This window comes from Columba livia, chromosome 3 (assembly GCF_036013475.1).
Source record: "Columba livia isolate bColLiv1 breed racing homer chromosome 3, bColLiv1.pat.W.v2, whole genome shotgun sequence".
Classification (NCBI taxonomy): Eukaryota; Metazoa; Chordata; class Aves; order Columbiformes; family Columbidae; genus Columba; species Columba livia.
In genome coordinates, this window is record NC_088604.1 from 32,049,375 (window position 1) to 32,073,219 (window position 23,845).

The window sequence follows — 23,845 nt, forward strand, 5'->3', positions numbered from 1 at the left end:
CTCTTCCCCTCTCTCACCATATGCTGCCACCTCTCCTTTCCTGTTCAGCAAACTGATTCAGCTTACTCACTGAAATAGCATAAAAGCATGTTTTTTTCTTCATTTGAGTTAACGTTTTGCTGGTTTAGTGAGATAAACTATCCTGGTAGATGATTTCTGAGGACTTGATGGAAGGAGAAGGGGAAGGGGGGCTGCAGCAGCTCTAAGATGTTAAATTGGCTCAGCCATCTTGTGTAACGTCACTGTCAGTCACTCCAGTTTAGTTCTCCTCCTCTTTGTTTAGACTTAAAATCATCCTTTTAATCAGTAGTACATGAAATGAACATATTTTTACATTTTATAACACATCCAGATGTTCAGGTATTTGTTTACCTTACTGTTGTGCAGGATCTCGGCCAATCAGTGATAGTGACATCTCAGATTATGATGTTGATGATGGTATTGGAGTTGTTCCTCCAGGTGCGTGGGTGAACAGCATGGTCCTGCTTTCTTCTTCTTCTTTTTTGCCTGTTTGTTTTTTCCTTTTTTTTTCTTTATAACATTTTGGAATATTGAGGATACTGGTTTTGGAGAGTGCATTGTGATAAAAACAATTTACCTGATTATTCCGTGGTACCTGTCCTAAATCATGGTGAATTGAAAGATTCTACTATTCATTCATTGATATTTCTTTTACATATCATTCTTCATATGGGAATCACTGGATCATTCAAATTGTTTAATTATTTACTGAGTGATGTTTCAAGCATTATTTAAAATATAAATCAAGTTCAAAATATCATTTTAAAATGCTAATTAAGGATTCAGTGTTCACAAGCATTTTTTTTATTTTGCTGTTTGCTTGAAACTAAGATATAATGCAGTCTCCCATGGACTTTGTTGAGAATGCATGGCTCTAGATTAAGGTGCATGTAGCATGGCTGTATCTTTTTCAGTTTTCATAAGCCTTCATGAACTATCATTACCTAAATGTTCACAAATATATATAATTGTAGAGACTATAATGGTTTGACTTACAGTTCAGCATTCTTTACATACTGAAAATATTGAGAATCATTTTGGATATCACATTTTACTACTTCCATTTGACTGTTTCCGCAAGTCAGATGAATGTTTCCCAATTGTCCCTAACTAACTGAAGAGTCACCATGCCATTGCCAGCACTAAATCAGTTTTTCTGTGGATCTTCCTGGTGAAAATCACTGAATTAAGTCACGGTGGGATTTGGAAGGCTGTCTGTCTTCCAGATCTGGGTTTGAAATAGTCTGAAAAATTATTTATTCATTACATAACCAGATAAAACCCTGTCATTTTGATGTTTAGTGAGCCAAATTCTCCTTCTTTTGATGTTAATTGGGTTTTTTTCCTTACTTAAAATACACTTACCAACTGAATTTCCAAGAGGTAATTTTTTTCAGGTATGCCTAGTAATGATATTTGCTTTAAGTAAGTGATTAGTCTTGATATTTTTACATCAGGTGAGTGAACATTTAAAACTAAATCATAGGTTCTAAATATTTTTCCTCTTTATTATTTAATATTTTTTTGTTGGCAATATAGATATTGGCAATATAGATATTGGTAGTCTTATTTAGTTTGAGCTTTTGGTATATTGTATTAAGAATTGGGGCTTTTTTCAGCTGCCAATTCTTCAAGGTGTCCATTTGCTATTTGAAATAATCCTGTGCGGGGTTGACCCCGGCTGGACACGAGGCACCCACCAAAGCCGCTCTGGGCTCCCCTCCTCAGCTGGACAGGGGAGGGAAAATGTGATGAAAGGCTCATCACAGTCAAGACAAGGACGGGCAGGGATCACTCACCAGTTAGTGTCACAGGCAAAACAGACTCAGCTTGGGGGAAAATTTATTTAATTTGTTACCAATCAAATCAGAGTAGCATAATGAGGAAAAAACCCTAAATCTTAAGACACCTTCCTCCCTCCCCTTCCATCTTCATGGGCTCAACTTGATTACTAAGTGAACACCAAGTTCAGAAATGCATTCCTACCCTCCTGTCCAGCCTTCCTTACTTATCACATTGCTCAATCTTTCAAGACTTGGGACTGCTGCCTTTGTTTGCACTGAGTGAATAGTACAGTATCTTCTCCACTTAACAGTCTCCTCTGTTCAAACTGAGCTGCATGCAAGTTCCTTGTTGTGCTGCAGGGTCGTTACCCCGTCCCTGCTCCTGCCTCCCAGTACCATGGACCTCAGCAGAGTGCCCTGCAGCTCTTGTCTGGTCCAGATTTCCCACAGATTTTCCTGTGAGGGATGTGTGGGGGAGGGAACAACGAATATTTGTATTTCCCCATAATAACAGGGAATAATGATGCAGCTCGGGTGCGCTCTTAGACCATTTTGTCGTAGCCTCTACTGGCTTCAACTAGGTTAATCTAGGATTAAGATACTCCTTCTCAACAGAAGTAATGATATCAAAATTGAGTTTGCAACATGTGATGCAAAAGCAAATGTTTCCCTTTAAGTCCTTTTTTCCTTCCTTTTCTACTTATTAGCCAATGTTACCCACCATTATATATAAGCTTTATCTCTATTAAAGGTATATTCTTACAGTTATTAATTTATTCTTTTTTCTTGAAATATTCAGAAGAGAAGGAAGTTATTTTGCCTTCTTAATATCTCAAGATTTTCACAAAGATTGTTGCTCAGTTTCTAAAAAATAGACACATAATTGCAAAATGTAGAAGCACAAAACTTCATTTGATCACCACCATAAGCTAACAAACAAATGATGACAATATTTTGGCTAATTTAATTAACACTGGATATCGTTAAAACTATCATTTCAAATGCTTTATGAATTGCTAAGGCAAACACAGTATTAGCATTTAGTAAGAAAAGAGAAAACTCTTTTGCTAGAATTTTGGTAGCTGCAAAGAATCATTGCTTGTCAATGGAAGTAAAGACTGCTACATCAAAGACAATGGTATTTTGATAACTTCAAGAGTATTTTCAGAAAAGTATTTTTCCCTTGTCATATCACAAATGTGCCTTGTCTTTCATATAATTGTACTGTCCTCATTTATTAGTAGCATCTTGCAGTGATATATATAATTTTTAAGAAAATCAGCTCGTAGAACTGTTTATAAACAGAATTTGTATCAATAGCTGAAATAAACTTTAAATTGAAACTTGTCTGTAATAGAATTGATTTTTGACAGGTTTTTGCAGTATGCCCACATGTATTTACATGAAGAAAATATTATTTTAATCACTCGGCCTCTCCTTGTGTGAGAGCTGCATCAGTCCCTTAATTATCTTTGTGATCCTGAGCTGGACTCACAGCAGTAACTCCATGCCTGTCTAGTGCTGGGGAGCCCAGTACTCTGACTGTGGCCTCACCAATGATAAGTATATAGGAAGGGTTAGCAAAGCGTCAGCGTAGGATTTAATAAAAACTGAACATGTTTTGAGGCCTATCTTTTTAACCAAAACTTCAGTAAATTTCCTAATTAAAAATAAAATAAAAAAAAAAAAAGCTGGTATACAGTATCCCAAAGGGTGTTTTTAATGACCTGTGTTGCTTATGCTATGGGTAACTCTTCAGAACAATTTCTTTTTCTGTCGTATGTAAACTGTATAAGTGGTTGCATTGTACTTTCCTCCTGTAGCAGCAGGATGACATCAACACAACACCTTGGTGTTGTCTGTATTGTCTTAGAAAAAAAAATAAGTTTTAGTATGAAACATTTGCTAGAACCATTTTCATCATCCATCTGCTTCCATTTCATGTCACACGTGACAGTTTCCCATGAGCAACTGAGAAACTTCTTCTGCCTGAGCTGCCGTAAGCTTGGTTGCTGCTGTTGTGCTGGTCCATGCAAAAAATTCCTCTGCTCGCTCTGGAGAGCACGGAAACTTTGTCTTTGAGGATGTGAGGAAACGTTGCTGTTGCTGTCACTGTCATGGTCACTGTGGAAGTACGGATGCGATTTGACCAACTTGTCAGTACTTGAGCTCATACTTAGGACAGATGTGAATTGCCATTGCTCTGTCTGTTCTGTAAGCTTTGTGTGCACAATGCACAAGTTTCAGATATTGTTCCCTGGAGAGCTTGGCTATGAAGAATATAGGAGATAAAATCATCCTTCTATACCAGATTTTTAAGTGTATAGGACAATCCTAGGTGTATTTTTTCCAGGCAGACCAGAGATACTCTAGAAATAGGTTTTCAACTAAAATTTATAGTTAAATTTTAAATATTTAAACTATATGTATTTCAGTACAGTTACCTAAAGCTTACAAAGAAGTTTTGATTTTCTTTGATTTTAGCGCTGAATAAATGTAAACTAGTGTTACTTCTGCTAGAAATGATAAGATTTTACCTAAACTAAGCTTGTTTGGAAAATGAAATATATTTTAACACATACAGCTTAGATTTACTTATCCTGGGAAAGGGAACACATCCAGCTCTAGTCAAGTGTGGTCCTTTTTCTTCCTCTGACAAAAAACTTGACATTTTCAGCAGCAACCTTAGTACATGAGATGAAGTCCTAAGGGAGTCCCTTTTTTGCTTCAAAATTTGCACCCAGTCCTTGTCCCAAGATCAGGGAAATCCTGATTTCTTCTTAATATTATTATACAACTCTGAAGCACTTTTTCAGCAGGTAAGGTACTGCAGCACCACAGTATGTCAAAACCTGCAAAACATTTGAGTCCTTCTTTATTAAAAGGTTGATAAACCTTGGTAGATGCTTACATGCATGCTATCAACTTTTACAGGCCTATTTTGCAGTCGGTACTCAGTACAGCTTTGCTATTGAAAGTGCTCCGTAAGTGACAAGCATTTGCTGGTTTTATAACTACAAGTGAGCTCTCCCAATAGTTTTTCTCTGGTTTTCAAACAACAGCCCCCGCCCTCCCCAAACTTGATTAATGTCACATTTTAAATATGAAATTACGTTCATTATTTTTATTTGACATGTCTAACTCAGTGTTGTTTGAGAACAGTGCACATATGCCCTCAACATTAGGGTCTCTGATGTTTGTTTCTGAGCTACATGAATGTATTGGATATATGAATACATCAACAAGCCTCATACAGACTCTGTGTATGGGCCACGCTTCTAAGAGGGCTATAACAATTTGGTAGAAGATCGGAGAACTACAAAGTTATACAAAATATGAAAAAAAAAACCAAACCAAACAAATGAAACAACAACAATCAAAAAAGCAACCAGCCAAAACCAACAATAAAAACCAGAAAAAAACAAACAAACTTGAAACACCATAACAAATTCCTTCTTTAATTTATCAAATTGATGATTGAGTGACTAAATCATAATCTTTTCCTGCATGGAAAGAAGATTTCTGATTCAGGCTGTTTTTTTTTCAGCTGAACAAAATAACACATTACAGGAACTTAATGCTTGAAAAATTCAGACAAACAGCAAAATTATTATTTTGGAATCTAAACAATAATTTGTGAAGTCATTAAGGGATGACTTGAGGGTTGAGCCTTTCTGTGATGAGGGGATTTGCAGTCAAGGGATTCTTGTAATCTAATTTAAATGTCTAGAAATGAGCAACTGAAGTCAGAGCAAATCTCTTTAGGCTCTTTTGGAAAGGTAACAGGCACCTTTTGAAAGCTATTTGTCCTACTGAACTTCGTTGTCTGTTTTAGGATGGGATGCAAAGTGTATAACAAGGCAAACAGTGGGCTACATGGAAGAAGGCACAGGGATATCAACACTTTAAGATGTACTAACATTCTGCTGATTTTATCTTCATTTTTACAGAGGATTTAAAAAAAAAACTATGAGAAACTTTACAGCTCATCCATAGTATTTGTTAAAAATGTTCTTTGGAATATACAACACCCAGTATTCTATACAATACACTATAAATACTTGTAATTCTTGAAAGTAGGTGGCTTTGGCCAAGTTCAGTAGGAGAACATATTTGTATTCAGCTGAAACAAGAGTCAGAAGGATGCTTTATTTATGAGCAATCCTGGATGAGTCTGTGCTGTCCTACACGAGCATGCCTTCTCCATTTGTTAGATAAGGTAAACCTACATTGCTTGGATTCCTTTCAAATATTTGCTACTGTATGATAATTTTGAAATACAGGTTACTCTGCGTACTCTTCCCCAAGTCAGAAAACTGTTTCAGTCCTCTCCACCACGTCTTCCAGTACATAATGAAAATCATCTCAGTTTCTCTGTCTCTGTACATGTAGACATTTAAAGGTAATGCTAGTAATTTATCCTGCCTGCATGATACGTTGGAATGTACAACAGCTGAATGACAACTTGAAAGTTGTGTAAGCATTGAGATATGTGTTCCTGGAAGGACTAACCATCTGAATTATTTCCAAACCCAGACTTTTATTCTCTAATTTCCTTTTGTTGTCCTCTTGCCAGTAGGTTATAGGTCTAGTACTAGAGAAAGTAAATCTACAACGCTAACTGTGCCAGAACAGCAAAGAACAACACATCATCGTTCACGATCCGTATCTCCTCACCGTGGTGACGATCAGGGCAGGACCCGTTCACGTTTACCAAATGTGCCATTACAGAGGTAGGCATCACAAATTAGTTGAGCACTGACTGGTTTCAAGTTTGTATAATCTGGCATTATTGACTTTTCTCTTGTTCAGCAGTTTTTCACAATTTTAATATTTTTGTGTGTGTGTGTCTGAATTTAACAGTGTAGTATTTGATCTTGATGGATGCTTTTCTTAATCATTCAAGAGCATGCATGGGATGAATTGTAACTTTTTAAGACTTGCCTCTTGTTACTGATACTTTCTCTGTGATTCATCGTCTGTGTACCATAACTAATATGTAGGTTTGGAAATGTTTTTTCAGTCAGTGGCTGAATCTTCTATGAAGCCATTGAAGTTTATTTGTAGCATAATAAGTAGTATGTACAAATTGTATAATAACTATGAACTGAACTAGTTTTGAAATAACAGCCAGCTGAAATTACCAGTTGTATTTATAAAGCGATATTTTTAATAGAAGAAGTTAAAAATACTTCACAGATTCAGGTAGTGATTTATAAACCTCTATTTTCTGCATTTACTGCTTTTAACAGACAACCTATTAATAGAAGAATCATTTTTTCACTTTTCATTTGCATGTTTTATGTTTTTTTTTGAACAGCACTGTACTGACTGTTTAAGCACAATAAGCTTCTCTTGCAACCTCTCATGGAACCCTAAGTATCATCCAGTTTTTACTAGTTTCCCTTTCCTCCAATTTAAAGGAAGCTTTGTTCTTGAATTATTGCAAGAGTGTTACACTAGCAACATTATTGCTCACTAGCTGTGGTAGTTTACTGAAAATCTACCCTTCTCAGCTGAATTTCGTGTACAAAATTCAGTGCTACAGTACTGTCCTTATCCATCATCTTGTGCCTGTTTTTTTTGAGTTGCATCACTGATCAGTTAATACCAGACATCCGTAATGTTTCAAAATGATGGTATATTCTCCTTCCAATTGAGGATCCTGATGGTCCTGCTTCTTCCTTTCCATTGTCCATTACTGTTCTTGTGCATTGAAATTTTGGGTGTATTTAAAGTTCCTGCATGCATCTCTCTCTGTTACATCAGTTCTTGCAGACGAAGCTGTTTCACTCCCTGCACCTTACAGATGAAGCTATTTCACATCTGCATTTGTCAGTAATACAGGAGAGTATGGCTGTGCATAAAACAGACTGTGGCACTGACTCATTTTTTTATAGTAGAGGGAAGGAGAGTTCCTTGTTCTGTTTTTGCAAACAATTATATATGTTCTTGTATCTTTCCACCTGCAAGCACAATGCACTAATGAAATATTTAATAGTCAATTCCACCTATCCTTTCATTTTATACTTTGAAATACTAGTGCTTCTTGTTCCAATGGCAGTTATTAAACAAAAGGAAGAATCTGCCCTTCAAGTAGTAGTTTCTTGTTCTTTTCGGTGTGAGGAGAGCTTTAAATTACTGTCATGGAGGTCAGAGCTTACCTGCATATATACAAAATCATACCCCTTTTGTATAACACTTAGTTCGAGACTGACAAAATCTGCTGCAAGTTCCCATATCCTATCCCAGAAATTCTTAAAGGATAATTGGAGATATCTGTAAAAAGCTGACAGCCCAGAATTAGCCAGAAATCTGACTATGAATCTACAAATGCTTAAAATTTTATTTCATGGGACCTCCTATTGTCAGTTGTTGTGTCATCTCAGTTATTCTTTAAGTACAGGCTTTGAAAATGCCATTATCGAATCCATCAGTGTACACAGAAGCAGGCACGTGCTTCTAAATGGGATAGAAATGGCTGCTTTCTATATTAGAGGTAGGGTTATTTAGTCTTAGGATCCTGTATTTTTTAGAAGTCATATATTAACAATGTAAGGATTCAAAACTTCCTTCAACCAACTTGTACCGTAATCCATTAAGCTGTGTTACTTATGAGAAAATAAGATTATCATACATATTTTTGCCTTTCAGGAGTTTAGATGAAATTCATCAGATGAGAAGATCACGTTCTCCAACTAGACACCATGATGCCTCCAGAACTCCAGTTGATTACAGATCCAGAGACATGGATAGTCAGTATTTGTCTGATCAAGAAAGGTACATCGTCAGCCTGAACTTGGAAAAAAGTTTAGAAATGTCTGTGTCGGTTTGCCTAATTTTCAAGTGTTCAGTAGAAACACAACTGATAGTAATGAGGAGGGGAGAGAAATCATCCTAACTGACAAATCTAGTGTCATAGTTAAATTATCTATACCTCTTTTTTGGTAAAACTGTGCACTGGGTTTAATAGGTTCCTAGACTAACAGTTCTTCGTTGCTTGTCATGGAGTATTCTCCTCTGCGTGTGATTCTGCTGTTTGTTTCATGAGTGAAGCCCAGAGATTTTTGCTAGTAATCCATAAATCCACATATATGCCCTAGCTATTACTTTAACTCAGAATTTATCTGTTTCAATAGCCAGCAAAAAAACAGGCATGCATTCCTACTAGTTGGGAGTTGCATATACTGTGAATTGCATTCCTGTGCTTTGGGCATTGATACATGCAGGTGCACAGCATCTTGGGTAACATTCTGGTGAAGCAGGTACAGTAGCTAAGTGTAGCAAGGATAGTTGTGGTGCTTGTAATTAGCAAAAATCTCCAGTCTTAAGTGCGTGACACACATCTCTCCCTGGAATACATGCAGTGGCTACACTCCTTGGAGAATATTTTCAGGTATCTAGGAATATATTCTAATACAAGGGACAAACCCATAAATTTCCATTTAGTTTATAGCTGAAAAATGTTTAAACAGGCATTTCAGCTCAGTCTTTGGGAAATATAATCATGACAGTCAGATAGAAGATCCGTGTTTGTGGGTTGTTTATGATGTTGAAAAAAAATCATATAGCTACTCTATGACGGCAAACTTTTACCATTCATATAAGATCAATTGTCCTAGGAGTGTCTTTGGATTTTTTTTTGCAGTAAGTTACTATTTTTTATGAGTAAAGATGACAAAACCTTTCCAAATGATCCAGTAAATTCAACATGTAACATACATTTGATAGTGGTGTGAAAACATGTAAAGAATAAACCATAAAAATCTCTGGAACTCTTTGTCCAGTTTTGAAGCAATATAGAAATGGAATAAGAGATGACTTTTGCAGTTAAACTAGTTCAGTTTTGTATATGATCTTGCCTCTTTTGCTTTTTCTAATGAGATAGCATACACATGGGAATTAAAGATGTATTTGGAACATTTTAGAATTCGACCTTACAGGCAAGAAGTATGTACGGAATTGTCTAAGTTGGATTGTTGTGCTGAATTTCCTTTCAGAGGTGAAATGAAATGCTTTTTAAATGTTGTAGCCAGATTTATAGTTATTTAATTCAAGTAATTTCCACTTGTTGCAAATGTTTTGTGTTATTATTTTTTTTATGTAGTGATATATCCAGAAGATATCTGAAGATATTTATTGAGCAGGTTTCTTGTTCAGCAGATCTGAAGAAGAAGAGATGTTAAAAAGTAGCTTTTATCATTAGAAATAAATATAGGCTGTTAATTATCCAGGAAATTTTATTCCAGTAAAGCCTGAAGCCAGGATATGAATGGTGATCAATGAATGGATTATGTGTAGAGAGCAGGGCTTGCATTGAGGCTTTTTTGGGGGTGAACAGTCAGACCAGAGCCACAGCAGGAGTGGGCTGCTGGATTTGTTCAGAGGAGTGAGACTTAGTCTTCAGTTCTTTTCAATGTTCAGCAAATTCTTTTCAGAAGTTTAAAGATCAGACATGAAGGATGTACGTGCAGGCTTTAGAGATGGGTCCATGTGCTTACTCTCCTTGAGCAATAATCTAGTCTGCAGTGGTCTCCTTTTTCCCATTTTCTTTTTCATCTTTCCCCCAGTTTTCTTCAGTCGCGGAGACTGTTTAACTCAGGTTTCACTGTCTATCAGTATGTAAGAGCAGCATGAGAGGGAAAATCAAAACGAGCTTTTGTTGAGGAAGATTCTTTATCACATCCAAGGATTTTTTTTAAAAAAAAACACCTCATTGTTATGTATTAGTATCAATAATAGTATAAGTATTACACATTGTTCATTTACTGAGCCCTTCATCTAAACAAGAACATTCATGTAGATACCTAACATGAACTTGAATTGAAAGGTCAGTAATTATCTGATGGTTACATGGCAGAAATTACAGTTGCTGATTACTATTGATCATTTTCTCAATGATCTGTTATTGATTCTAAATTAATGCTGAATACTCTAAATAGATCTTTTTAAATATAGTTGTTATAGTCTCCTACTAAATCATCTAGTGTGATGAATTTCCAGTGGAACTGATTTGTCCACTGTACCATTTTATATATATATTTGTACACATGTATGCACACACGTGTGTGTATATATGTATATATATATATAAATCTGTTAGGCAAAGCTTTTTATTAGGAAATCTAGCTAAGCACTGTACTTTACTCTGAATTAAGGATCATCCAATTTTCAAGGGCATGACCCTTTTCATTATTTTGGTGTTTTATTTTTTTCCAATAATAAAATCCATTAATGTTAGTACTAAAATTTTTACATTAGAAAACACTTGCTTTAGAATAATAATCTTTATTTTAAATGTCTCCAACCCAGACTTAATTTATTATATAACTATGTCTTATATTATCGGTAATCTACTGTGATGGTTTCTTCTGCTTTGTTTTTTTTTTTAACTTGAAGATTTTGTGGTGGATTTGCTATTTTATATCCCTTTTCTGGATGAATTTTATATTACTGTTTGGTGTTGGCCAATTACAATAGATATTATTTGGCTTAGCAAAGCTAAATATTAACAAAGTATCCCGTGATTTAATGTGGACTTCGCATCTACTTCGCAAGTCTTAAGAAAGTGGTAACTTCTTCCTAAAATGCATTTCTATTTGTAATTTGGAAACCTGCATACAAATTCTGTCAGTCCTCTGAGCTTATGAATGGAAATTTTGCTTTAAAAACCCAAGCAATTCAGTTTACATTTAATACATATTGTTGCATCAAAACCAGGCTAGCAGTTCCAGATGGAAACTTGAATCTCACATGCAACTCACAAGCCATTATTTCAAACTGCCCAGTTTAGAATTTTAGATAACTATTACCTGTACTGCATCAGTTAAATGGGTCATTTGATAATGGCATGAAACCCAAAACACATTAAAGAACTGCTGCTTTATCTATTTTGTTATCTTTTCTCTCTTTGTCACCATAGTACTTCATATGATTCCCTGCTGCTTTTGAGACGTTTTTAAGCACGTTTCCATGAAGTTTAGGTTTAATTTCATATTTCTGATAATTAGGAGGTTTGGAGCTTGGTATTTCTGATTGTGTTGCACTGCATACAACTGCAAGATTAACTCAAGGGATATTTCATATCATAGTCATATTTACCATAGGCATAAATATGTGTTAATTTTACCATCTTGCTGGCTGTAGCATGTGTTTGGTTGCAGTAAATGAAAAAATATGATAGACAGCTGATTTTCTCAATTGGAAAAAATTAAAAACAAAAAGTCTGATGGTAGGTTAGTATATTTTTTTGTTTCTTTAGGATTGCATTAAAAAATAATGTCAAGAACTTTGAGCTAGAATTTATATTTGGCCAAATGTATTATTTCCAGTGAATATACATTTTTGTTTTTCCCATAAATGGATCTGCAATAAATTAGTAGCAAACCCTTCCTGCTTTTTCATGCACGTTTTTGTAGTTCAGGAAAACAAACAAGCAGCCTGCACCATTCTTTTTTTTTTTTTTTTTTCCTAAAGTATTTCTACATTAATTAGTTCAAAAGAAACGACATAATTGGAGAAATTTAGCTGGTTTATGGATTCCTTTTGTCATTAAGAGCTCTGAAACAGTACTTCTGAGTTTTAAAAGGAGAAATCCCACAAAATTATGTGCCACACTAAAAGGAATTTGTTGAAAATGTAGCTATCACAGGCATTTTTTTTGCTCATATTTTTTGATAAGTGCAGTCTGGGTTTGAACATTTTCAGCCTATCTCTCTGGGTGGAAGCTTCTTGCTTCTTTTTATGTTTTCATTTGCATATCATTGGCATAACCCATGTCATCTAATGCTTCATAATTATATCTGTTTCACTCACCACCCATCCTGTCTGTGCAGTGAGCTTCTTATGCTGCCCAGAGCAAAACGAGGAAGAAGTGCAGAGTGCCTACATACCATCAGGTAAATACAGGAATTTGGTAATCATGAAGACATCTGGTTAGTTGTCTATATTTTGTGTGCCTGACTTCTTTCCCTAGTGTATTTAGTCCCAGTAAGTAAAGAACTTCCTAGTACATTGTGATCCGGTGTCAGTTTTCTTTTTCATTCATTTCAATTCAGATTGAGATGCCTATATGTGTTTGTGAACTTCAGTAGTAAGGATTAAAGCAGTTGAAGAAATTCTGATTTTGCGATTGTATTTTGTGGTAGATTTTCTGTCCCGTCACAGAAGTCCTGATCTCTCAATGCATGACAATGTTTTTATAATTTCAAACATTCCCTTTAAAGTGTTTTTATGTTTGCTTTTATTTGCATTTTTATGTTTATATTGCAGCCATGCGCAAGCCAACAATCTTTGCTTGTTGTGACACCTAGTCTCATACTGATTATGGTCACTTGTAGAGGAAAGAACAGTGATTAATGACTACTCACTGAGAACCCCAGATTTGAGCGGTCTCATGTAACTTGTTTTTGCATCTGTAGATTGTGCTATAAATTAGATCCAGGCATAAGCTTTGTAGTTTGGGCTTATCTTCAGTCTTCATTAATCTCTTGTTCCAAAGCTTGGAGCTCCCTGTCTCAACTTCTCCCAATATTATTAAACTAAATGGGACTGAAATATCTGTATATAACTAATATAATTCTGCCTCTGCACCCCTTTATTTTCATCACATCTGTTAACCTTGTTAAAAATATGTCACCTTGTGCAGAAAATCTTCCATTTAGAATCAGTAAAAATGTAGGTGGAAGTGGAAGTAACTAACCACTCAACTACTTCTGCCAAGTAGTTAACCATTTTTCTTTTCAGGATTTGGGTGTTTCTAGCAGTTTTATGTCAACGCTATAAGTTTAAACCATCAAACTTTTAAACCCATGTTGACTAAAGTACTTATTAATTTATTTGGTGTAGGATTTTCCCCTACAGAGTAGGGATTTTAAAATATCCATCAGGTTGCTTTAATTCTTTTTATTTAATTTGAAATAACATTGAAGATGCTGTGATAGAGTTCTGTTATAAGGCACAGTGGTATAAAGGTAAAATAATAAATAAAAATTTAAAAAAAAAAACCTGTGCATCAGTGAAGCTGTTAAATTAAAATTCAAGTTTATATTATCAGTAGAAAGAGTTTCATTCTCATCTAAAAAAGCTTTTCCCTCAATACTTTTAGTTTGAAAGCTTAATCATTCATTTTACTCCCTGTTATTTTATGTCCGTTTATTGGCATATAACAGCAAATTTTCCTGCCTCCTTCCTATGGCCTTTCTCTTTCTGCTGCATCTTCTATAGCTTCACCCCCGTCCTTGCCCTCAGTCAGTGTTTTTTTCTTTCCTTCTTAAAGATGATAAACTTCATTTGAGTTCTTCAATGACCATGCTTAAATTTTCACTTAATTCCCAAAGTAAATAGTATATTATGAACTTCAGATGTACTTCCAAAGCTTCATAACTCTTTCTGTGAAAAAAATTTCCCTATTATCCAATCTGAACCTTCCCTGATGCAACTTGAGGCTATTTCCTCTCATCCTGTCACTTCTTACTTGGGAGAAGAGACCAACACCCTCCACACTACAACCTCCTTTCAGGTAGCTGAAGACAGCAATAAGGTCTCCCCTCAGCCTTCTTTTCTCCAGGCTAAACAGCGTCCTTCAATGACTCCTCATAAGACTTGTTCTCTAGACCCTTCACCAGCCTTGCTGCCCTTCTCTGAACTCTCTCCAGCACCTCAATGTCTTGCCAGTAGTGAGGGGCCCAAAACTGAGCACAGGATTCAAGGTGCGGCCTCAACAGCATTGAGTACAGTGGCACAATCACTTCTCTAGTCCGGCTGGACACACTATTCCTTATATAAGCCAAGATGCTGTTGGCCTTTTTGGCCACCTGGGCACACTGCTGGCTCATGTTAAGCCAGCTGTCAATCAACACCCCAAATCCTTTTCCTCAGGCAGCTTTCCAGCCACTCTTCCCCGAGCCCGTAGCGCTGCCTGGGGTTGCCATGACCCAAGTGCGGGACCCGGCACTTGGCCTTGTTAAACCTCATACAACTGGCCTCAGTCCAACAATTCAGCCTGTCCAGATCCCTCTGTATGGCCTTCCTACCCTCCACCGATCAACACTCCCACCCACCTGGTGTTGTCTGCAAATTTACTGAGGGTGCACTCAATCCCATCATCTAGATCACTGATAAAGAGATTAAACGAACTGACCCCAATAATGAGCCCTGAGGAACATCACTCGTGACCAGCCACCAACTGGATTTGACTCCATTCACCAGAACTCTTTGGGCCCAGTCACCCAGCCAGTTTTTTACCTAGTGAAGAGTACAACCATGAGCTTCCAGTTTCTCCAGGAGAATGCTGTGGGAAATAGCGTTAAAGGCTTTGCTGAAGTCTAAGTACACAACATCCACATCCTCTCCTTCATCCACTAAGTGGTCACTTTGTCGTAGAAGGAGATGAGGTTGGTCAAGCCGGACCTGCCTGTCATAAACCCATATTGACTGGGCCAGATCACTTCGTTGTCCCGTACATGCCCCAAGATGTCACTCAAGATAATCTGCTCCATGACCTTCCCCAGCACCAAGGTCGGACTGACAGGCCTGTAATTCCCCAGATCCTCCTTCCAGCCCTTTTTGTAGATGGGTATCACATTTGCTAACGTCCAGTCAACTGGGTCCTCCCCAGTTAGCCAGGACTCCTGATAAAGGATGGAAAGTACCTCGGTGAGCACTTCCGTCCTGTTAGGACAGACTGTTCTTGAAGCTGAAAAGTCCTCAAGTCTGCTAGACTGTTCTTGAAGCTGAAAAGTCCTCAAGTCTGCTGGTTCTTCTGCTAATAACACTGCAGCTATATCCTGGTAGGGTATACGGTGAATTTTTAGAACTTAATTATTAACCCTTAACCATTAAATGGCCATGATTTCCATTTGGCAGCCACTGTCTGTCTTTAAATTTCTCTCTTGTTCATTGAGTAGAGCTGGATAATAAAGCAAACATTTCACCTTTTAAAATCTCACTGTAAGTGATTATATTAGACAGTTGTAACATCTCAGAGTGCTGCTGTGCTGGCTGACATAGTAGATCTCGTAGGTTTTTTAATTAGCTTATATTAATAGCATTACATCTGTAATTCAGTTTGCAATACTATGTATCACTGTTTTAGCAAGCTTTTCATGCTTAGCTACTAAAGTAAAAGTCTCTGTAGGTCTAAGTGAGGCATCATTAAGAGAATTAAAGATCAAGTTTAATATCAATCTAATCCTTTATAAAAGCTTGTATATTTTAATTAAAAATCTCTTTAAATTGAATTTAGATTACTTTCATTACAAGGAAAACATCTGAGCTGTATTAGTATTGCCATGAGTTCATGAACTGTATTAACAAAAGTGCAAATACAAAAATTTGCCCCCCAGATAGCTGTCACAATAGTTGAGAAAAATCTACTTGTACAGCTATTAAATATAGTACAATATTATGCATTTATGTTCCGTTTGGGTCAGTCTTGGCTTACCTTTACCCATCTTTTTATTTTTGGCGTGTTTTTGCATTGTTCTGTTTTCTTTTCTTTTCCACCACATTCAAGAAGCTCTGTTAGGCACTATAAAACATTACCACCCAAGATGCCTTTACTAGAAAATGGTACTCATTGGAACCTATACAGGTAAGAAGTGCTTAGAGTCACCTTTAAGTAGTTAGTTCCTTTAAAAAAAAATAAAATATTAGTTTTCCCTTGTTAAATAAAAAAATAAAAAAAAAAAAGTAAAAGTTTCATACACTTTTAATAAGTGAGAGATAAGAGATATAATCCTAAAATAACTTCATGTAATTGTTGAAATTAACCCTTACATTACAAAAAAATCCCAAACCACTTGGTATTAGGTAGAGTTGTTTTCACTGTTAAAATTATATGTTGCATATTTTTCTTTGTTACGTCCTTTTGTTTATATGTAAGATTTTGGTTACATGTCACATTTATTTTCATTTTGTTTAAATAATTTTAATTTACAAAGCTCAACTCTTCCTGCATGTGCTAAGACCAAATCAGTGATTAGACAGGATATTTCACTGCTTCGTGATTGCCTTAATTCACGAATACCGAAATTTGGAGATGATCTACTGGTTAGGTAAGAAGCTGAGGATTAATCCCTCCTCCTGTTTGGTATCTAATATGGATTTGCAGAATAAATGAGCTTCACTGTAAAGTGATTTCACGTAATATGCAGTTTATCACATCCTTTTATGTTGGCTTAATATTTACTGTTGTTAATAAGGATTTAAATTGATTGATATTTCTCATTCTGCTTTTCTGGATGTTGTTCTGTCTCATTCAGTTTTAAACATTTCGACAATCTCAGCAAAAAAATTTCTAGCAGTCTTTCGTTGGCTTTTATTTTCTAAAGAAATCTTGGCGCTGTCATCCAGTCAGCTCTTTTACATTTTCCTTAATTAAATCATTGTGATTCTACATTTTCTGTAAAAAGAACATTATTTTATGAGTTAATATCTAACATTGTATTCCTTTGTTTTCTTTTTCTTTCTCTTCTACCATTGGATGCAATGCACTGGCACTAGTGAACTACAGCCCTCCCTTGACAGGGCTAGGAGTGCTAGTACCAACTGCTTGAGACCAGATACTAGTTTGCATTCACCAGAACGAGAAAGGTATAAAATAAAAACTTATGAATTTCTTGTCATCTGTGCTGGTGATCTTTCTCAGTTTTGTTTTTCTTCATATGAGTACTCTACATTCTTGTACATCCATGTCTGCTTTGGGATTTGTAGACATTTTTGCTCCTGTATTCATGTGTGTCATGTAAATTATGTGTTGGAGTTTATATCTGCTTCTGGCTTCTTTCCTTGTTTTAGTTCAAGCTGATGTCGTTGTTATAAAAGTCCTCAGTATGCTGATAATAGCATTGCAGTGTTAAGTGTTTTGGTTGTTAATCTCCATCATCACTTGCTAAAACGTATTACGTTTGTTTCTTGCTTGTTCTGTGAACTGTTAATAAGGCAGTGACATAATTTTTGAATTATGACAAAACATACCTTTCGAAACAGAACTGTAGTTTGTATAGTGATGTATTTTCTACAAAACAGCCAAACATTGCTTTCTTCATCTAATCTGCTGCATTTGCTTTTGCAATTACAAGGCAAGTCACTGCATTAAGTTTTTTCACCCTGTGACATTGTATTAAGGCACACATAAGTCTTCAGAAGACAAGTTTGCAATTTAAATGAAATACTGCTGTGTCATATACCTTGTGCAAGCATTTTATGGATGCTTTCTGAATTTTTAATGTTACAATAGCTTCCTTCAAAACCTCGGGTGAAACAAATACTACTGGTGTGTTCCACAAAGGAATTTTCAGCACTTTCAGTCATTTTGGCTAAGCACTATAGCCTTTTAGAGTGAGATTTTAGCTTCAGCAAAGGGGAAAATAGGCTCCCATTGAGTGGGAATATAGTGGAATTAGAATTTCATCTGTGCAGTACATATTAAACTAGTGTGGCAGTGAATAATGCAACGTTGCTTTGTCAGTCAACCCTCAGTGTGATGGTTATAACAGTTACAACATTTTTATTATTGTGGGAGAGGACCCGTGAAGAAAGGCAATAAGAACATACTTTTCTCTTTGAGATAAGATTTCTTCTGAGTTTTTTGTGAAATTTCTCTTTTCCCCACTTGCCACTGCTCTGTGACTGAAACTTTGCTCTTCTCAAGTTGTGCCCTTGTTGCAGAGGAATGTTCTGCTGTGATCTCTCAATGGATCTACACTAGTTCATTTCTTTTCAAGATTGAGCTCAAGATATCATAGATAACATATACATTATTATTACAAGAAAAAAGTATGACAGAAATAAGGCCACTCAGAATAAAATACAAGGCATCATTCTATATTTTTTAAAAATATTGTAGCATCTTATTAATAATTAAGTATGAAGATATATATGGCTGTATTAATCTTCAAGCAGCTATTTAATGTAATGTCGTATGGACATGACCAGTATATGTTTTGTACTTTTATTTAACACCTATCGAGGTGAATGTTCAGTGAAACACTAACTGGCAATTGTAAACTATCTAGTTAAAATACGATACTCAAAACTACACCTGTCACTGATGTTCAGTAGTTCTGTTATGTCTTTATAATTCGTGTCCAGCAATCTCCGTCCAACAGCCACAGCACAGAATCTGCAGCATTTTTCATTATCTTCTTATAAAGAAAAGTGTTTAGTCTGTGTTAATAGCTTCTACTGCTACTAAGCACACAAATTTAGAATCATGTTGGTTGGAAAAGACCTTTAAGATCATCAAGTCCAACCGTTAACCTCATGATTTTACCAAACCATCTCTGGGCCTGGTCCGGAACAGTTGTCCATCACTATGAAACTTTTACTTCTTTGCATTTAGAAGTCTTAAATAAATGCTTTTGACTTGAGATCCTTCATGAGAGTTCCGAAAAGCTCTTTTTTTAGGAAATTAATATGCAAATTTTCCATGATGGTTGTGTTGAAAATAGTTAGATCTGTGTACCCCTGAGAGAGGACTTCAGACATAACTTTTTTTTTTTTTGACCAACGTAGATGATCTTTTTCCAATACAGCCCAATTTTTGGAGGAAAATGTTATATTTAATGTATTAGAACCACCAAATTAATATTTTTGTTTTGGGGAAAGCTAATTTTAGAAGATGTAATTTTCCACTGTTGAATGTATTTGCCTACACTTTAGTGTGAGGTTTAGTGATCAGTTGAAGGAATGATAGAGGAAAGTTCAGTGTGAAGAATGCGGAATTGAGTCCAAGGTATGTAGAAAGCATTTTGTTTCTCGGCTGGACAAGATGAGAATAAGGGACTTATCATACAGTAAGACAGGTTCATCTTAAACAATAGGAAAGCTTTTTTTGAAACAAATCTAATGAGACACTATAATAGACAATATGGAAAAGGTTGGGGCTTCATTACTGCAGACTGTCTGAGAAGAGATTAGACAAACATCTATCAGGTGTAGAGCTGGTCCTGCTCGTAGCAAGGAGAAACACTATGGTTTTGTGAAGTCCAATCTGTACAGCACCACTCTATTACTATTACTATTACTATTACTATTACTATTACTATTACTATTACTATTACTATTACTATTACTATTACTATTACTATTACTATTACTATTACTATTATATTTGAGGGACCTATGTTGAAGGTATTATTAGTTGCTTTCATGGTGTTTCTTCCCCACCCCCTCAATGAAATTTGATATTTTATTTTAAAATTTGGACTTTTAGTCCTCAAAATATAAAGACAGACTTGTAAATGTGACATTGCGTACTTTCTTCAATAAAATTATGAGTATACTCACCTATGGACAATTATTTCTACTTATTGCCCCAACCTTTTGTCTCAGAGGTTATATATTAGGTTGTATTTGAGATCAAGTGTTAAAATAGTCCCCTTGAGCTTTTTTTACCAAAATTATGTTGGATGTATGTAAATGATGGACAGTAGAGCCCTATTTCTCTGTTAGTGATTTGTTGGAAAGGATTTTAGTTGCTAAGTTCTATACATCATCAGTCATGTCATTTGGAATGGTTAGAGTAGTCCCTGTTTTTAAGATGCTGCTTTGGCAGTAAAAGTTATTTTGTTGACCCACATATACCAACAGAAACATACTTGCAGCAACATGTATGAATTTGGGATACATAAGTCTTGTGCTAAAACAAAAAAAACCCCAAAACATCAAAAAAGACATTCCTTCTCTCCTGCTATAAGCTTCATCATTTGAGCAAGGGAAGTCTGTATAACTTGACTGGCAAACTGACACAGACCTGCTGAAGCTTTTTGGTAAATAGGATCATTTGGTACAAAACTTAATCCTTCATATATTTCTCTTTGGCACAGTATACACTAGAATATTCAGAAAGATCCAGACCCTGCTAATGTATTTCTACAGTTGTACCGTGCCTACCTTTTTTTTTTTTTTTTTAAACATAGAATAGAATCATAGAATCATTTCAGTTGGAAGAAACCCTCAGGATCATCAAGTCCAACCATAGCCTAATCTAACTCTGGCACTAAACCATGTCCCTAAGAACCTTGCCTAAACGCCTTTTAAACACCTCCAGGGATGGTGACTCAACCACTTCCCTGGGCAGCCTGCTCCAGTGCCTGACAACCCTTTCTGTGAATAATTTTTTCTAATATCCAATCTAAACATCCCCTGGCACAACTTGAAGCCATTTCTTCTCATCCTATCACTTGCTACTTGGGAAAAGAGACCAACATCCTCCGCACTACAACCTCCTTTCAGGTAGCTGTAGACAGCGATCAGGTCTCCCCTCAGCCTCCTTTTCTCCAGGCTGAACAGACCCAGTTCCCTCAACTGCTCCTCATTGTACTTGTGCTCCAGACCCCTCACCAGCTTCGTCGCCCTCCTCTGCACTCTCTCTAGCATTTCAATGTTCTTCTTACGATGAGAGGCCCAAAACTGATCACAGGATTCAAGGTGGGGCCTCACCTGTTTATTCCAAGCTGTTTTTTTTCAAAATGACTGTGTTGTTGAAGTTCCTGTGATGATCTGCAAGGCATTTGTTAGTTTGCAATATGGTTATAAATATCCTCTAATGCCAATGAAATGTTTTTTTTCTGGTACTACTTCATTAAGTATGATTTTTAATTGTCCTTTCCACTGTGTCTCAAAATATGTTTTTTTCTCCATGTAAATTTGGCACCATTTCTTTAGAACAGAGAAATTTGTTTGCTTCCCCCAGCCTCCAGTCAGGAAAGTGTGTAGGCATGAGATTTAAGTGCGGTATCTGAACTGATTCATCAGTGATTTCCCATCATATTAGCATCTTGATTTAAAATTGCAGCCAATTATAGTTACTTTATAATATGTAGTGTGGCTTTTATTTACCTTTTCGGTTTCTTGTGTTGCCAGCAATTGTGTGTCTCACAAGTTAGCAGTTGGATGGGTTGGTGCTATTTGTGTGTCTTGGTCCTGAGAGGTTCGTTAGTGGAGATCTGAACAAATAAAAGTGAGAAGCGCAAGCCCAGGGATTAGTTCTTGTACAACAGGGTCAGCATCTCTGTAAAATGCAGCCCCAGCAGCTGTGTTAGGTTTGTTCTGAGGTACTTTGCTACGGTAAGAATATTTTCAAAGATGTTTGCTGTCAGCTGCCCACTACCACCTGAACAGGATACAGAGCCCAACAGTTACCTGTTACCTACTCATAAATAGATAGTAGAGAAGTCGGAACTGTCAGCTGATGCAGTTAAGACCTGTCCCTATTTAATCTTGTTTTTTCTAGGGTTTTTTATAAGTCTGAAGTATTAGGTGTTTATCTTGCATGTTGTTAAGGAAGTTTTGTTGTATGTCACTATTTATGTTTAAAATAATGTACAGTAAAATAACTGTTTGCACTAAGTATTCAACATATTGTGTTTACAGTTCTTTTCAACCACATAAAGGAATAGGTTGTTGCATGTTTGTCAGCATCGTACTGGAGCTTATGGTCATTCAAAATTCAGTGAAGGAGCATGTTCTCAAAGTTCATACTGCATGGCCTACTTAATTATATCAAGTGCTGTTTAATAGTTATAGTAGATATCAGCATATTAAGGGCTTTGACTGAATGCACTGATGCATTAATGTTTTCTTTAACTCTTGCTTTGGAGAGAAAAAGAAACTAACTACTAACAACCTCTTGAAATTTCTGAAATATCTTCCTAACTGTTCAAGTGATGCTAATCACCTTGAAGCTTTTGTTATTTGCATGTTCCATAAATCAAACCCTTTTCCTTATTACGTGGACTGGAAGGATGCCTCAGAAAGTGAAATATGCAGAGTTTATATAAACATTTTACTGTTTGTAAATTAATCAGTATATTTTGATTTTGTAAACTGTTATGCATACACTTGTACTATTACAATCACATAACATTCTAACAAAATAAGCAACACCAGTCTAGAGCGTAGTGTACACCAATCTAAATTAAATGAGCTTTTTCAATTAAAAAGTCATGTAAGACACCAGTTTTCATTCACAATCCAGATTCTTTTTATTAAATTTAATTATATAACATAATCTGCTGGTATGTACTGCAGGAATGCAGAGAAATGAACAGAAGAGCAAGCTGGCTGCACACACTTTAATAGATATTTTTAAAGCAAGAAAAATTACCCAGGTACTTCTACACAAATCTTGTTGTAGCTTAGTTGTAGCTCATTAATTTACCTTTACGCACTCATTGTGTTCCAGAAAAGGGTCACTTTATGTCTTAGAATTTTTCTTATAATTCATAGTCCTACATTTTTAGTGAGAATTCATTTTTCAGTGCAAAGAGCTAGGAAAGATGGGCTTAACAAAAAAAACAGCCAGTAGTCAACAAGCAATAACCATCATATGGTCTTTGAAAAGCTCTTCTAGGTTTGGAATTATGACTTTCTGTGTGAATGACAGGCTTTTAGATAGTGTACCATTTGATAGCATTTGAAAACCTAATGGTACACTATGTAATAGATTTATATCAGTCTAAATTTTGCATCTGTGGGCATACACTGTCTTTCTTTCAGCTGTAGTGTTTCTGCAGTGAGCAGCCACAGGAATGGTATACTTGGGAATTAGAAAACGGCTAGAAAATAATTAAATTACACAATTTTTTAACTTTTTGTGGTATTTTTCCAGTCCCAAATCCCATATATTTAATTTTATCACAAACTAAATATCCTATTTTTTTCCTGTTTTATCGAACGGGCAAACAGGGGTAGATGGTCCCCCTCCCTAGAGAGGAGACGACCTACTAGTCCCAGGATTCATATCCAGCATGCATCTCCGGAGGATGACAGGTACTAGTCAACTCCTCCCAGTTGAAAAGTAGCTTACTGCATCCTGCACTCACAGAGGAGTATCCTGAAATGTATAAGTATGCATATATGTAGAGAGAGACTTACAACTTCCAGAAGCCCAAAATAAAACAGCAGCTTAGGTAGCATCTCTGCATTTTGTTGAACTGCTATAAAGCACCCAAGAAATAATGTCTTTTCAAGTTTTCTGTTTGCCTGGATGGTCACAAGCCATGAAAGAAAATGTCTGATACAACAGACCATCA

General features: G+C 36.0%; 1 protein-coding gene across 50 annotated transcripts in view; it reads left to right on the top strand.

Annotated features, from left to right (window-relative positions):
* RIMS1 (regulating synaptic membrane exocytosis 1) overlaps nucleotides 1-23,845 on the top strand; it is a 314,448-nt gene that overhangs the window by 189,659 nt on the left and 100,944 nt on the right. For 20 of the 50 annotated variants that reach the window (XM_065056299.1, XM_065056301.1, XM_065056281.1 and 17 more), the window contains 8 exons: nucleotides 388-459; nucleotides 6,382-6,538; nucleotides 8,460-8,585; nucleotides 12,641-12,703; nucleotides 16,321-16,398; nucleotides 16,748-16,861; nucleotides 17,310-17,399; nucleotides 23,499-23,582. In XM_065056299.1, coding sequence (XP_064912371.1) covers nucleotides 388-459; nucleotides 6,382-6,538; nucleotides 8,460-8,585; nucleotides 12,641-12,703; nucleotides 16,321-16,398; nucleotides 16,748-16,861; nucleotides 17,310-17,399; nucleotides 23,499-23,582 — 784 coding nt within the window. The remainder of the gene's footprint in view (nucleotides 1-387; nucleotides 460-6,381; nucleotides 6,539-8,459; nucleotides 8,586-12,640; nucleotides 12,704-16,320; nucleotides 16,399-16,747; nucleotides 16,862-17,309; nucleotides 17,400-23,498; nucleotides 23,583-23,845) is intronic. The other 30 variants (XM_065056269.1, XM_065056272.1, XM_065056295.1 and 27 more) reach the window with 13 other exon arrangements.